Genomic DNA, 16971 nt, shown 5'->3' on the forward strand with positions numbered 1-16971 from the left:
CCTATGTAGCAGTTAAAACTCAGACATGACGACTGCCTTGAGCTTATCCAGTAAGCTTTATGGGTTAGTAGATTCTGTATTCCAACTACTGTACACACACTACACTTTCATTCCCCCTAAGAATCAGCACCTGAAGGCCAGTTTTGGCTACATTAATGCAATCACCCGAATCTGCCTATGAGGCATGTGGAGGGGATAAAGCTGAGGACCACGGCAAGGCAACTTTCCCCTCAAAGTGAGCTACCAGTAAGTATATTCTTACAATCAGGAATAGGATAATTACTGTTCATAAGTATGCCATGTCAGTATAGGCTTCCAATATTATTTCACTTGCTTCTTGGATGCAAGTTATCATCAGAATAAATTGTTAACAGATCCCTAAAGTAATATTCACTCACCTAGGAGTGAAAAGGGGGAGCTGATTAAAAGCTACATCCTGAAGTTCCAAAACCTAAACTCTCACCTTCATCATGGCTACCTGACATAAGAAAGGCACCACTTACTAAATAAACAGAATCTTTTCAAATCCAGCCAGATGGGCGGGGTACAAATAATAAATATTATTATTATTATTAAGGTGTTTGCTTTTAAAAAACAACAACTTTATCTTGGCAGCTGAAATAAAAACCTTAATGTTGACTCCTAACTGGAATACAAGCCAGTCAACTTTTGCAACTACTATATCTCAACAGAAATCCTTGACAACCACATGCTTTTTATGGGCAAGTTCCGCAGTTAATTTTGTTTGTTTTGTTTTGTTTTACTATATTCCTTACTGGATTGTTATTTTAACTTCATAATAAAGTCTTTTAAAAAAACCAACCCAAAACAGTTGGCCAATAAATAAATAAATCCTGGGATACATAAGAGTACAAATAGTAGCATACTATCGTAAATTATTCTATACAATAGAATAAACTTTTAAAATAGAAGGTTTAATCCTCCTCCACCCCTTTTCAAAACAGCATTCTGCAGAAAATAGCTGCCTGCAGTCCTTCTGTAAAGGCACCTGCTATTTAGTCCACAAAAAAGTGAGAAATCGGCATTGCTGTCTGACATTTTTCCTTGAAAAATGCTTTTCAGGAATGCACTGGGAAGGGTAGCATGTTTCCAGAAAATGAAGCTACTAGTCTTTAAAGGGGGGCAGGGGGATGGGACCCAACAAAGCAGCTGTCAGAGCCAGTTCTTGTTCAACTAGGGTAGAACAAGGCCAAGTCACTGGGGGAATAAGATGAAGGCAGTCCATAGCCAGCAAGGAAGAATGACAGCAGTGACTTTATGTGTGTAGTAGAGCAGCATCCCTCATGCACCATCCCATTCTGCATACAAATTAACATGTGGCTCATTTTAACAATCCATCCTCAAAAAAGGGAAGGTAGGAAAAAACTGCATGTGCCCCAATATGTGTGTATGTGATTGTGGTGATGCAGGTCTCCCCTTCTACTATTCACTGAACATTCATATATACCATATATTCTGGCGTATAAGACTACTTTTTAATCCAGGAAAATCTTCTCAAAAGTCGGGGGTCGTCTTATACGCCGAGTGGAGAATCTGCAGTCGAGTATATCTCAAACTCTATATTTTAACCGGAAAAGTTGGGAGTCTTATATGCCCAGTCGTCTTATAAGCCGGAAAATACGGTAGATAGATAGATAGATATCCCCCTCCAAAAAAAAGGTCAGTCAAGATACTCACAGAGGAGCACTAACTCATTTAACATATGTGCCATATTTATTCTGGAAATACCATTGTTAATTTGCCTCAATAGCTTGTTACCACAGATAAACCATTTTGCTGTGGCTGCAAGTCAACATTTAAGGTGCTCAGAAAGAGGCAGGAATACATCGTTACAACGGGCTATGTTCCCTATAAATCTAGTAAAACCACCAGCATGCTTAAGATTTCTAAACTGAAACATTCTGGAGTCTAGAACTAGTATTTAGACCATCTAAGGAAGCCAATTCTAAAACAATCAGGAAAGAAACCATCCCATCAAAGAGTACCTTTAAGTGAAAAGATATTCCCTTTGCTTTGGGGAGCATAGCTGAAACAGTTAATCTTTGCCAAGTCTTAAGCAGGTCCTGTTCATGCCACCAGTTGTGTTGTTTTTTTTAATCCATGCTTACACATACACATACAGATTCACCTTTCTATGTTAGGCAATCATGTTTAAAACATCATGTTGTAGAAAGGACTACTAGACAGAAGAGTTCAATTTGGCATGCTTGTATGGCTGTGGAAGCACAAAGCGACAAGACCAGCAACATGAACAGTTACAGAAGGACTCTGCCATGTGGCACAGAACCAACTCTGCTGGCTGGTCTACACCTCACTGCCCTGAACAAGGCAGGGGATTAAAGTGTTGGTTACTGCCAGAGCATGGCTGTGCACCAGGCTTTCCTTGCCTGGCAGACAGTCTACTTGGAGTCACTGCCAGCTTACAGAATGTCCAGCAGCCTTCAGGCTGTTCTTTTCTACAACAGCAACACTGCTATGGCAAAGCAAATATCAGAAGTGGATGCTTCAAAACTAGGAAGTAAATACACACTAGCATAATTTAAAAAGAAGACAAAAGAGGTTCCACTAGTATCATGAATAGTAATTATTTATATCAAGAATTGGGGTGAGAACTAAGCAAGACAATAAAGTACACTTACTATTTTCCCTGTTAAATCTGAAGAGCAACAACAAGGTCCTAATGCATTCTAGAAGCTAAAGAACCTAAACCATGCTTAAGAGGGACTAAAGGTAAAAGTAAAAGTACCTCTGACAGTTAAGTCCAGTCGCGAATGACTCTGGGGTTACCGCACTCATCTCGCTTTACTGGCCAAGGGAGCCGGTGTTTGTCTGCAGACAGCTTCTGGGTCATGTGGCCAGCATGACAAAGCCACTTCTGGCGAACCACAGCAGCGCACATAAACGCCGTTTACCTTCCCGCCGGAGTGGTACCTATTTATCTACTTGCACTCTGACGTGCTTTCGAACTGCTAGGTGGGCAGAAGCTGGGAACGAACAATGGGAGCTCACCCCGTCGTGGGTATTCGAACTGCCGACCTTCTGATCAGCAAGCCCTAGGTTCAGTGGTTTAGACCACAGCGCCACCCGCTAAGAGGGACTATCCTTGTTCAAAAAGAGTTTCTCTGTAGCAATATGAGGAAAAAGTTGTCAAATGCATGAGCAATGAGCACTGAAGGTTCAACATCAAATCACCAAGTGTAGTTTCTGTAGCCTATATCACTCCTCCAAATGACCCTCCTGCCTCCTGCAATTTTCTTCCTTGACATCCATTATCTTAGCCCTTGGCAGGAATTATGAAGTATAACAAATGCAGTAATTTTCCAATTAGCAGATTTACACTAAGGGTTGTAGCCAAACTAATTTCTACTCAGAGTAGACCCACTGATATTAGCATACTTAAGTTGGTCATATCCATTAATTCCAATAGTTCTACTCAGATTCTAACTAATGGTGAATACAGTCCTAAGCATGCAAGCAGCAAGTATTTGTAACGAAGGAGCACCCTGGCAGGAATGAACATGCAGGCACCTAGAATTTGAAATGTTTTTTCTAGCCTGTCTAATATAATTTCACTTTCAGGGTAAGACTGGAACAGACAAACTGGTATCAAGCAAAGGTTTACAAGTTCCCCTAGATAATAAATATCTAAGAGCAACAGACTTCACTAGGTCCCCCCCCCTTTCCAGTTGCCCTGAAGCATAAAAATAACAAACAAAAAGGAGGCATTCTTTCTCTTTCTTTCTTTCTCTCTTTCTCTACCTACCTACCTACCTACACACACACACACTCATGTGTGTCTATATGTATATATATGTGTGTGTGTGTGTGTGTGTGTGTGTGTGTGTATTTTATATACACATACATATATTCCTCTGAAGATCAATAGTAGCTACTGTGAATGTCGTTTTATTATATCTCATCTTCACATATTGCTATCATAACACTGAAAGAACTAAAAAGCAATGTTAGCAACTGGGATAGGAATGCTAGGAGCCATGTGGCTCCTGGGACCTGGGTTGTGGGTGTCAAAACAAAATGTACAAGCACCTTTTTTCTGTCCTGCTACCAGACCGGGCAGCCCCACAGCAAAAATAATTTTAAAAATGGTCACAATTGGACCCATGCCAGTCACAAAACCCACCTGGTGCCTGGCTAATTTCAAACACTGCTTACTTGTACTACATCTGTTTACAGAGTCCACATTTCTACTAAAAGAATATTCCTAAATTTTGACATTCTCCTCTTCTATACAATAGACATAAAGCACATCTATGTAGCTTCACATGTTCTTTGTTATGGTCTATTTTGCAAAAAAAACAACAACACACAACTGAGGTAAATGCTACAAAAGGCCCAAGAGGGAATTTATGAGTACTGCATGGCAACCCAGCAATTTAGCTTGCTAGTCATTTTCATAATGGTACTACAGTCCACAAACAATGAATCAGGTATTCTAGATGCAAGGTTCTGCTACAGTGACTGGACTAAACAGTGTAGCTCGCAACAAAGGAAGTAGTACTCTGAAAATGAAAAGAATTCACAGTATTCCTGATATACAGGCTAGATACATGCCTCTTTTTTGATACCACATCAAGAGATTGAGAAGATTCAAAGAGTTTGATTAAAGAGCCTATAGAATGCTGGACAAATGATAAAAGTAGATGAAACCAAGTAGGTTTGGCACACAAAAGAAGCAGTTTGAGATGGCAGAGGGAAATGTGAAATCTGATCTTCAATTATTTAAAAGGATGCCATGAAGATCAATGTTTGCTGGTACTATCAGTGGCCCCAGAGAGTGTACAGAAAAGTAGATTTAATATAAATTATTAGTAACCGCTTTCAGAACTGGGCAATGTAACAGGTTGCCTAGCAATCTCATCCACTGAAGATATTTTAAGTAGCAATTAGGTAAACAATGGGGATGAAACAGAAATGTTGCAATGCCAAGGACTGAATTAGGGAGACCTTGAGTTTCCTCAAAGTCGTAAGGATAGTCCTTACCGGTAATTCTCAACTTTTTATACTAGAAACTACATAGTATCTGGCTACTTTATTCTGGCCTGAATAAAAGTACCAACTACTCTTGAGACTGATACCTTTGATATGCCACATCTCAAAATCTTCACATATTACTGTAACTTCTGGGAAATGTTTCTGAAAACTGAACTGACATCACTGACGATTCTCAAGATTCCTAGACAGAGGCATGTTAATTTCAAACACTATTAAACCACAAGCAAGGCAACCAGAGAACAGATGAGAGAAACTGTAATAGAATGTTGATTAATAAAGTTCACAAGTTCACATGTATCAACAAAATATCTATGTGAACTCAAAGCAAAGCTTGGTTATGGACTAATGTCTGTTCTTTAATAGGAGTGAAGATTTAATTATTTGTACAGGACATAGCTAAGTAGAACTGCCCTGCAAGTGGTAGTTACACATTACTCAAGTCACCTTTCAAATTGCCAGAAGCAAATCAATTCATCAGAATTACAGCACATTTACTTGTACATGGAAACAGATAAAAAATAAACCTAGACTGAGGCATGAATGTGCTATCTGAATTAATGAATCATACGGCTCTAATTTTTTTTAGGTGTAGATCTGACTGCCCCAGGACCAATGCAGATGTGTTATTCCATATACATCTTCCAATTCTCTCATGCCCTTTTACCACTTTACAATTGCTGCAGATGTATACATTGAAGTGATTATAACTCAGTAATATCACTGACCAACGGGGGTGAAATACAGATCACTAATCCCAACACTTACTAATTGCTATGCTTATCCTATGAATCAGTTGTTTATATTCATAACCCCGATGTCAAGGAATGCAGCTCCACCTAAGCTTGTGATCACTGCAACTATGCTCTCAGACATGAAACTTTAAAAAGTAAAAGGTAAAGGTAAAGGGACCCCTGACCATTAGGTCCAGTCACGGACGACTCTGGGGTTGCGGCACTCATCTTGCTTTATTGGCTGAGGGAGCCAGTGTACAGCTTCCAGGTCATGTGGCCAGTATGACTGAGCCGCTTCTGGCGAACCAGAGCAGCGCACGGAAACGCCGTTTACCTTCCCGCCAGAGCAGTACCTATTTATCTACATTAATGTGTGGAACCAAACAAACACAACCCTTTTGAAAGTTAAATTCTTTTTTTACCACATATTGCTAAGAATGTGAAAGGCTACCGGTGGGGTGTGGGTGTCAAATAAAGTCACTTTGTATGATATATTTGGCCTATAAGCTACCAGATCTGGTCCTTCCTGTGACAACACAAACTGCTTTTGAAGTTACTTCGGATTCACTATATATAGCATAGGAGCTGCTTTACAAGTCAAAGAGCCACTTGGCCACATGAAACTAGTTACATGGTTCTTTGGGTCCTGACTAGATCTTTCTTATCATTTATTCTTCTCAGTAACCATTTATTTTGCCTCTCTCCTCTCTTGTCCCCTTCCACTAGGGTCTCCATCCTTCCAATAGTACCTAAGTAGCACATGTTGTACAGACACACTTGCACTCTACAACTACCATGACTGCTGGACAATCAGTTTTCTCATTATAGTCATGACTCAGACCCTGGACAAAATCTCATCAATAAATTTTAGTATGAAAATACTTACATGTCTGGCAGTCATATAATTGGCACATTTGCATATAGAAGTCATTGAACAAGGAAGCTATCATTTATATACTGACATTTTAAAGCATACTTTAAAATAGGAAATGAAGCAGACAATCAAGGCTTAAACTAGAAGGGTGTCTTCTAAAGTAATTTGTACTGCCTATGTTAGTGTACAAACATAACTTATTTTTGTTCCTTGTGACATTCATTCTCTTATTTATTTTATTTTAAAGTGAGACACCCTGGAAGGAAACCAGTCTCCAGGAAATGTTCACAGCAATAGTATCACAATAATTCTAGACTTTAATGTGGTTAATTATGGAACACATTTTAGCATTTTAAGTGTTCCTCTCCAGGCCTCTCATAACAATTGACAATTTCTCATACCTCTGGAGTGTTCTCCTTTGTTGCTTAAAAGGGGAATAAGTGGCAGCTTGCAGGACTGTACCCCATTGTCACAAATGAAAGGATCTAACAGAAACATTAGTGGAACAGGAAAGAAGCAGTCCCTGTTTGTTCCTACTCTTTTTCTCTTTCCAAAATGATATATATATTGTTTAGCCCTGCAGCATGTCACAAACAAATACTAACAAGACAAAAAGTACATTTCAAGCCACATCTATGCGGAGCTAAACTTTCCACTTTAGCCATCAAAATTCTAATTTCTCTTTAATTGTTCAAATAACAATATCAAATATAAAGAAAAGCCTCAAGTAACTGCTGGAGAACTTCAACCAGAACTATTCCTATCAGACTAAATTTTAAAAAAAAATCTTTTCCCTTTAAAAGAGTATAAAAATGCAATCCAAGTATATTTCCCTATTTAATAAAATAAAACCAAGGAATTAAATTATGTACCTATCACTCATATCTATTTGCTTATATAATTTTTCCTTCTACCAATTCATTTTGGGTGGCCTTGCTCTTCCAAGCAAAAGGAGATTAAAAGAAAGGCAAATTAATCCTAAATTAATTTAGACAGCGCTCCTAAATTTAAATAGGGATGTGGGTGGCGCTGTGGGTTAAACCACAGAGCCTAGGGCTTGCTGATCAGAAGGTCGGCGGTTCGAATCCCCGCGACGGGGTGAGCTCCCGTTGCTCAGTCCTAGCTCCTGCCCACCTTGCAGTTCGTAAGCACGTCAAAGTGCAAGTAGATAAATAGGTACCACTCCGGCGGGAAGGTAAACAGCGTTCGCCAGAAGCGGCTTTGTCATGCTGGCCACATGACCCAGAAGCTGTACGCTGGCTCCCTCAGCTAGTAACATGAGATGAGTGCCACAACCCCAGTCGGACACAACTGGACCCAATGGTCAGGGGTCCCTTTACCTTTACCTAAATTTTAAAGGGGGAGGGGTTGTACTTCTATAAATCTCACTACTAGAGGGAGTAACAGCTGAATATATTATGGATCTGAATTTATTATGACTAGATGTCCAAACAACATTTATAAGTTAAACATTAAGGGTAGTAGCTTAGCTCTACTCAGAACAGATTCATTGAAATTAATGGAACTACCGGTAAGTTAGCCATACCCATTAATTTCAAGAGGCCTACTCTGAGTGAGACTGGCATTAGATTTCACCCTAATTTAAAGTATTTGAGCTAAGATTTCTTAGATTACTTTTTAAGTATACGACAAAGAATAAGAGTGGTTGATACATAATCCTCAAGCTAGATATGTACAGTGAGAATACCAATACAGTTGTACCTTGGTTGACGAATGCCTTGCAAGTTGAACATTTTGGCTCCTGAATGCCGCAAACCCAGAAGTGAATCGAACAGACTTCCCGAACAGATTCCATTTGACTTCCAAGGTACCACTGTATATAGGTTCTATCCTCACATTTGAAAAGATTATTAAGGCTAGGGATCCAGAAACAAAGCATAGTATAGCCTACATCATGGGTAGGCAAACTAAGGCTCGGGGGCCAAATCCGACCCAATCGCCTTCTAAATCCAGCCCACGGACGGTCCAAGAATCACTGTGTTTTTACGTGAGTAGAATGTGTCCTTTTATTTAAAATGCATCTCTGGGTTATTTGTGGGGCATAGGAATTTGCTCATTTTATTTTATTTTTTACAAAATACAGTCCAGCCCCACCCCCCACAAGGTCTGAGGGACTGTAGACTGGCCCCCTGCTGAAAAAGTTTGCTGACCCCTGACCTACATGATTTATGTAGCCACATTTTTCCCCTGGAGCCAGCTACTGCTATGTTTAAAAACAAAGGTTTGTTCCAAGTTGTAAGGTATAATTCCATGCAGAACAAAAAATGAAATACATGAATTATCTATTGATATCCAATAACATTTCTAGTATTTCCTGAAAAAAAGTTGCTTGGACAGGTCTAATCTACAGCTGGTATAGAAAACAAGTCAATTTTCTCCTTCCAATATTTTACTGGTCAAGTAACATAGCATCAGTTTCTTTCATACAATTCTGTTCACTATTTTGTTAATGATGTTGAAACAATGCAAATAAATTTTAAGCTACTATTATAAAGCAATGTGATGCAAATAGAATTGAATAATGCAAATACAGTGGTACCTTGGGTTATGAACTTAATTCATTCCAAAGGTCCGTTCTTAACATAAAACCGTTCTTAACCTGAGGTACCACTTTAGCTAATGGGGCCTCCCACTGCTGCCATGCCACCAGCGTGCAATTTCCGTTCTCATCCTGGGGTAAAGTTCTCAACTTGAGGTACTACTTCTAGGTTAGCGGAGTTTGTAACCCGAAGTGTCTGTAACCCGAAGCGCTTGTAACCTGAGGTACCACTGTAAACTTGAATACCAACAATATTCAAGAATCAAATAGTTCTTCTTGGCTTTCATTCAGAAGTCATGGGTTAGCCTAAACATGGAGTTGCCAAAGTAGTACATATACACACCATGGACCCCTGAGGACTTCTCCTAGTGCCCATTAAGCCTCTAATTCTCTCTCCATTACTTTTAACTCCATAATGAGGTACAAAGGGTGGTTACTTCCCCATTTCCATCCCTGAAAAGCACATGGAGATGAAGGTGCAGAAGAATGATTCTCTTTCTCACTTCTTCAGTTCATTTCAAGGCTCAGATCAGTACCTGAGTAAATGGGAAAAAGTGAAAGAAGGGAGTGGAAGAAGGGAGAAAAATGAAGCAAGAAGGCCAAAAGTGGAATGGAGCAGATGTCAAGAGAGAAAAGTGCCAAAGAACAGAGAAAGATGGTGTGTGAGAGAGTACGCATCAAATCTAATAAAACTGATCCTATTGAAAATGCATAATTTCCCACAAGTTCCCACTCCACCCCCTGAATCCAATCACAGATCACATCTATCTCCTTTGACAATCATGGATATTATACTTTCCAGCAATGCCATGGTGCAAAAACATAGATTAGAGACACAGATCCTTATGAATCCGCACAATTTTTACAAGGGCTCTCTTTAATATCATCACCAAATCATGTCACCTCTACGCGCACAGGTGTGCTCTGTAATTTGTTCGAGCATCTGTTGTCATCCTATGTAAAATTCATGAAAAACCATCCTGATCTTCTGTGTTTTTATTTTTTACTATGCAGTGCAAACATGTAAGCTTTAATTTGATGGTAGTGTTTGGGAATTCTGTTTAAAACCATGCAAATTCATGAGGAAAATTCTACTGGAGCTAGTTTTTTACCCATACTCCATGGAAAAGCAAAGAGTGTGTGTGCATTCTCTTTTTCTCTGTTGGGAAGGGGCGCGAGAAACAACCAGACAGAGGATTATCCAGGGCACTCTTAAAATCCAAGTGTGCCCATGGGTCCAAAAAGCTTTGCAATCCGTGGACAATCAAAAATGTTGTTTAAAATGAAAGCTAACCATGGAGAGACAGAACATTTGAAGTAGAAGTTAAGAGCTTTTAAAATACAATACCTGTTCCTGAATAAAACTTTCACTAAGGAGAAAGAAGCACTTATGTATGCCTTTACTATCAGACAAGAGTATGATGCAACTAAAAAAAGGTAGATTGCTACCTCCGCACAGGTACAGTGGCATCTTGGGTTACAAACACCTCGGGTTACAAACTTCGTTAGCCTGGAACCTTGGGTACTTTGCCCCAGGATGAGAACGGAAATTGCGCACCGGTGGCGTGGCAGCAGCGGGAGGACCCATTAGCTAAAGTGGTACCTCAGGTTAAGAACGGTTTCAGGTTAAGAACGGACCTCCGGAACGAATTAAGTCCATAACCCGAGGTACCACTGTATTTGACAGTTGTCCGAAGCTCAGATGCTCCATCAAATAATAGGTAAACAATCAACTGGCATTTTAACCTTATTTTTCATCAGCTACAGAAATACAAGAAAGCAAAACATCCTGCAGTGCTGAATGTACAAAGCACACAATAGGCCTCCCCAGGAATTATTTCTTTACACTATCAGAGACACTGTCACATCTGTAATAAGCAGATTACCAAAACTCACCACCCATTCCAGAATGAAAACACACATGTCCTGCAAGTTATAGGCAGATTTGACAAATTAACTCAACTTGCTCATTCCCAGTCAGTTGTATTTACGTCACTCTTCTGATAACAAAGTGATTCAGAAACAAGTCTTCAGAATCCTTAAGATATGAAGATGTACCAACAGCAACATGAGCCTCAAAAATCTGCACTGGTAGAAAATAAATTTCCAATGCGATGTTTGAGGATTCAGAATATATTAGCCATTTCTGATTAAACTTTGGTGCCAATTCAATTCCTTTCCAGTAAACTCGCAGACCATCAGATACCTACCACTTGACCAAATATTTCCCTCACCCCCCCAAAATTACAATTTCTACTGCACTTACAACAAAACTGAACCTGTTAGTTTCCTGTTCTTGACTTCAGCTAGTCAGATTTTTACCCTTATTGTGAACTGTAAAGCCTAGCCAAATTCAATAATAAAACAAGATTTATATACAGGCAGCTCCCCTTTTATGCAGGGCTTGCGTTCTGAGGCACCACGCACGTCCATGGGACATACATAAGCCCATCCCACCCCCTTCCGGTGTGAAAAATGGCACACACGTCAGCAGTCACACAAATGCCAAATGCGTGCAAATGTGGTTGCCTGTATATGTATGTATGTTTCTCTCTCTCTCTGTGTGTGTGTGTGTGTGTGATCTAACAAGAAAGCATGTATAATACAGCTGCCTCACACATTTCAAGATGGAAGCACACGAGAGGAAGTGAGCCCACCTCTTGCACTCCAGTGAGGAAAAGGAACTGAAATCCTAAAAAACATAGAATACCATCACACCCACACCACCAATCAGCTAAGCATGACTATACAGCTACTGTAAAAATCACTTGTCAAGTAAAGAGAAAAAATGCAACATGGAAATAGCTGAAAACTAGGCAAGAAGGTAGAGCATTGTGAGAGAAGAAGCAAGTATATACATGTGTATTATGTACAGAATGAAGAAGTAGCAATGGTGGCAAATGAGTGTTCTTGGACAGGTGTAGGTAAAAGAACACAGCCATTGTTACAATAGCTTCTGCAGAATCAAATTCTGTTGAAAGTAGGCTTATTTCCATTTTAAATGAACGCCTTAGAATCATTCAGAATTGTGGTCTGTACTCAACCAGTTTTTGTCATTTTGCAATAATTACAAAATAAACCATGTTCACAACAATACACATACCAATTAGTTTCATTTGAAACCATTTCAGGTTTGGCATAATTTAATATAAAACTTTGTTTTACTGTTGTAAAGTCAAAATCATAGCCTACATATACAAAGCTGCTGATATTCATGTCATTTTGTAGTACAGTTTAGCTATGCACATTTCCCTATAGTAAATACCAGACAGCCATGATTTATTCTGGTTTATGCAAGTCCCCTCCACAACCTCTGCAACAGAACTACTACTCTTGTCTCATAACTAATCCAAAATAATATTCATAATATGCAGTTAAACTGTGCAATACTAATGTCAATAAAAATCTAAATTGTGCATAGAGCCAAGGTGATGCAGTGCCACAACAGGTCTGAGAAAGTAGTTGTTAAAAGAAACAGGCTTAGCTTCTAAACAAGCCTTGCAGATTTTCTAATGATAATCATAGTTCATCTAACATTCAGGCCATTGAACTACAGTAGCTGTGGTGTGCTTTTAGTTAGGCAATCCTTTCACTTCTAAAACTTGTAAAATCATACCAATCTACTATGTTACATGCACCAAATGTCCACTTGGCAATTCTTGTTAATTTCTAATTAAATATTACTGTCCCAAAACACATATGAAATAAAACTGTCTTGACTGAGATCTGAGCAGTTTCCAGATTCTCAAGCTACGAACAACTCTCAATTTACGCGCATTTAACTTGTGCACATTCAGTTTTACGCACTTGCCAAAAATAATTTTAAAAATTAAAAAGGGGATGGAGACAAAATACTATGGCAATCCCACCTACTATAGCACCTAATGTGTTTTGACTTTATGCAATTTTGGCTTTACACAATATCCTTGGAACGTAACCCCTGCGTAAGTTGAGTGTCACCTGCACTCAACTCTTGTCTTGCAAAGAAGATTGTTAAAAATTCTACACATTGCAGTATTTATGACATAGTAACTTGCAGTAGTACAAAAAATAATGCAGAAAACAGCCTTCTTTCTCTGTAATAAAAAAATGAGTTAAGAATTTAAGACCAAAGCTGCATTAACTGGTGGCAGCAGGGGAGAATAATGGAAAGGAAAAGTAGCAACATAGTAGAGAAACAGCCTTTCAAAATCCAAGGCAATAACCAATGTTGGCAGCGGTGTAGGGAAGCAAAAATTGACACTTTCTGCCCCCTGCAGTTTATATTGATATCTGGATTTTTAAGATGCAAAGCCTAGAAAGAAATACAGTAGAACAGAAATAAAACAGGGAGCAGATATCTAAAAATCAAATGATACAATCTTTCAGTTATTTATTGGATAGTCCATAGTGTGAAATGCAATTTTGCAAGGCTGTGTTCCTTTGACAAGGACTGTTTTTAATTACTAAATCTTATCCCATCAATACTGCTGGAGAAAGATGTTGGCAATTGTACGTTTCCTTTCCCATCACTGAATCTTCAGTGCCTGAGTTCAACCATCTCAGCACCCATTTACATTATTTTTCCTTTCCATTTTTGCATACCAATTAGAATAAAGCAGTAGAAGTCTCTCCCCAACTAAGAATGGCCTCCAAAATAAACATCTACTGACTCCCAACACTGCAGCATCCTTCTAGAGAACAGGTTAGCTATCAGGCTACTTGAGCAGAAAATGCTTCCTCTTCATCAAATGTGTACCTATTTTATCCCTTCACCCCACATGATGAAATTATGGGTGTAATCAACAAAAGCCAACCTTCCTTGAAATTCCAAAAGTTTGGCTTTAGCGTCTAGGCTTACAAATGAATAAAATTATTAAATTATGACAGTTTTAAAAGGAAAAAGGCTCAAATTAAATATTATGCAAGATCTCTAAAACAGCCATTAAGATTGTTAATGTAACACAAGTAATACAAGAACCATTACTGTATTACTTCCCTGAACAGTGGCAAAGTACTTCAAAAATTATTAGTGTAAAGAAACGTAATAAGATTTAGAAACTCATTCTTTTGAACCATCTCAAAAGGTACAAAGCATTGCCTGGCCCAATCCTAAATGCAATTATCTGAATCTGCAGCACAGTGAGTGGTAGAAAAACTGGTAGAACTTAGCCCTTTGGAACGCAACAAATATTCATATTTTACCTATATAAAAGAACTAGCAAAAAGAGGTGTGGGCTAATATATTTTCCCCTGTGATGCTAGTTTTCTATCAGCAGGAAAGGGTTGGGGGGCATGCAAAACTACCCCCTCCCCACACAAATCTGCAGTCTGAAGTGTACAGTCCGCTCTGTCATCCCATTCTGCTGCATTTGTAGACCAAATCTTAGTAATTTGCAGGCAGGTTTTAGGGCCTAACGGTGCATAAAAACAACAAACTCCCAAAATGCAAAATCTACAAACAGCTAAGTAATCATTAGGTATGAAACACACACTTGTAGTAGCTGTTATTTTTATGAAAAAACAGGTACACAGATACTTCTTGCATCATCAAACCAGGAGAAATGCCTGCATCACTGACACCAAATCAGCAACAGTAACCAGCTAACCTTCCCATACATCCCTTCAAATAGTCCTCCATATAACACTACACAAATCTAACGTAAATCATTCTCATATAAGCCACTGGCATAAATCACTATATTCAGTTGACATAAATAAATTTAACCCAAGCACATCACAATCTGAAATTTGCTCATTCCTGACACATAGATGTTTGGCACTGACTTGGCATCTAGAATTTATAAAAAACATATTTTCCAGTTGTATATGTTTTGTACCATTGATTTACTGATTGTGTTGTTTCTCAGTTTGCAAAACTTGATTTCATCAACCTCTACATGAGGTACTAAGAGTAAGACCCACTCTGAAAGCTGTTGGAGACTAGTGGAGAGGGAAAAGAACATACGTAAGAGAAAAATGTTTACAGAACTGAATTATCGGGAAAGCAACAGAGATAGTTTTTCTTCACAGTGTATATTTAGTTTGAATTATCTCTAGACTAACTATACAGTGAAATTAAATATGACCGAAGCACTTCTCATCTCTGTGTATAAATTCCATTTTCCCTAACATGTACCTTTGGTCCCCTAACACAATCAGATGCTGTCCCATATGATTTTTAAGATTATTATTTTTTAAAAAAAATTCACATGGTGTGCAGAATCATTTCCACCTATTGTGTCCTTGGAAACAGGATTTGCTTCCTCTGCATGCCTAGAAACTCCAAGTCCAGTCACAGCTTCACCCCAATAACTTGCTCAAACCGCAGGGCGACCTCTCCACGCCCATCCCACACCCCCAACCCCACCCCTTCCTCTTCCCTTCTGCAGCCCACACCCACCCACCTTTCCTACCCCCCCTCCAAACCATCCTTCATAAGTAACTCAGCTCCATAGAGCCACCCGCTGGGGGCAAGGATTACAGAAAGCCACTTCCCCCTTTTTCGGTGTTCCTCCACTTAACTTTTTTAAAAGGCAGCTATTTCCGTGTCAAACACAGCCCACGATTGACAGAGGGAGTCTAAAGAAAATACTTCAGCAATGCCTCCCCCACCCCGCACACATACACGGGGGGGGCCCCACAAGTGCACAAAAGCAGGCCGGACATGCTATTTTGCCCTATCTGGGAAGCTCTCGGTTCGCCCTCCCTCCTGCTCTATCCCTCCCCTTCCCAGGCGTGCTCTGCAGTTGTCCGATTCCGGGAAACCCTCACGCCCTCCGACACCCACAACAGGAAAGGAGGCTGCTGCTGTTTCGGCTACCCCCATATTTCAAAGCCTCGAAGTATGGGGACTGTGAGCCCCATCTGAATTCCTTCTGCTCTCCCCACGGCCGAATAAAAGCGGGTTTAGGGGCAGGGGAGGCAGAGTATAGATTTTTGACAAGCGATGCGGGACCAACTCCCTGATCCCGTGGGGGAAGAGCTAAAGGCATATTTTGGAAATGGGGAGGGGGGGTTAGAGGGAGGAATCCTGCCCCCCAGCGGGGAATCGCAGCAACCGAGAATTAAAGGGAGAATCTGCCTGGACCGCTCCGTCCCGAGCCTGCCCCGCTTTTGCTGCTGGGGGTTCGCATGGCCATTTGCGCGCCCGTCGCTCTTTCCACACACCCACCTACCCAAAACCCGCTTATTCCCCTTTACCTTTCGCTTCCTGGTCTCGGCCGACCCGCTCCACACGAAGCACTGGTAGATCACCCTCAGGTTCTGCTTCCAGTTCTCCACCTTGAAGCCGGTCACATGGCAGCACCCGGCGGCCGGCGGACTCATGTCAGACCCCCCCACATCAATCCGCCCGCCCCGCCGGCACGGCTTCTGCTAGGCTGCGGGAGGAGCAGGAAGAAGCAGCAGCAGCAGCAGACGAAGGGGGGGGAGACCGGGGGGGGGAGGTTGAGGCGGGGGAATCCCAAATCGGAGCTGGATGGGAGCGAAGACCGGGAAGGGAGGGAGGGATATTGTTAGGGTGGTGGGGACGATAGCGAGGGGAAGGAGGGATCTCCTCAGTCCGCCACTCGCTGGCTCCTTCGTCGCTGAGGGGGGCGACTGCGGGCCGCCACCCCCCTCAGGGCTGCTGCGCGGCCTCCGCCGCCCCCGCCGACGACTGCAGTGGTGGCGGTGCGCGGAGGGGGAGGGGAGCGAGCGGCGTGAGGCGGCGGGGGAGGGGAGCGGCTCCTCTTCCTCCTCCTCGGATTCCTCCTCTTCTTCCTCCCTCTTCACTCTCCTCCTGCGCCTCC

The 16971-nt window shown here is 40.8% G+C and overlaps 1 protein-coding gene across 3 annotated transcripts in view; it reads right to left on the minus strand.

The window, feature by feature from the left end:
* USP22 (ubiquitin specific peptidase 22) overlaps positions 1–16618 on the minus strand; it is a 102950-nt gene extending 86332 nt beyond the window's left edge. For all 3 annotated transcript variants that reach the window (XM_033167799.1, XM_033167801.1, XM_033167798.1), the window contains exon 1: positions 16382–16618. In XM_033167799.1, coding sequence (XP_033023690.1) covers positions 16382–16507 — 126 coding nt within the window. In that variant the 5' untranslated portion in view covers positions 16508–16618. The remainder of the gene's footprint in view (positions 1–16381) is intronic.
* Positions 16619–16971: the final 353 nt, after the last annotated feature.

The sequence above is a fragment of the Lacerta agilis genome, chromosome 13 (genome assembly GCF_009819535.1).
Source record: "Lacerta agilis isolate rLacAgi1 chromosome 13, rLacAgi1.pri, whole genome shotgun sequence".
Classification (NCBI taxonomy): domain Eukaryota; kingdom Metazoa; phylum Chordata; class Lepidosauria; order Squamata; family Lacertidae; genus Lacerta; species Lacerta agilis.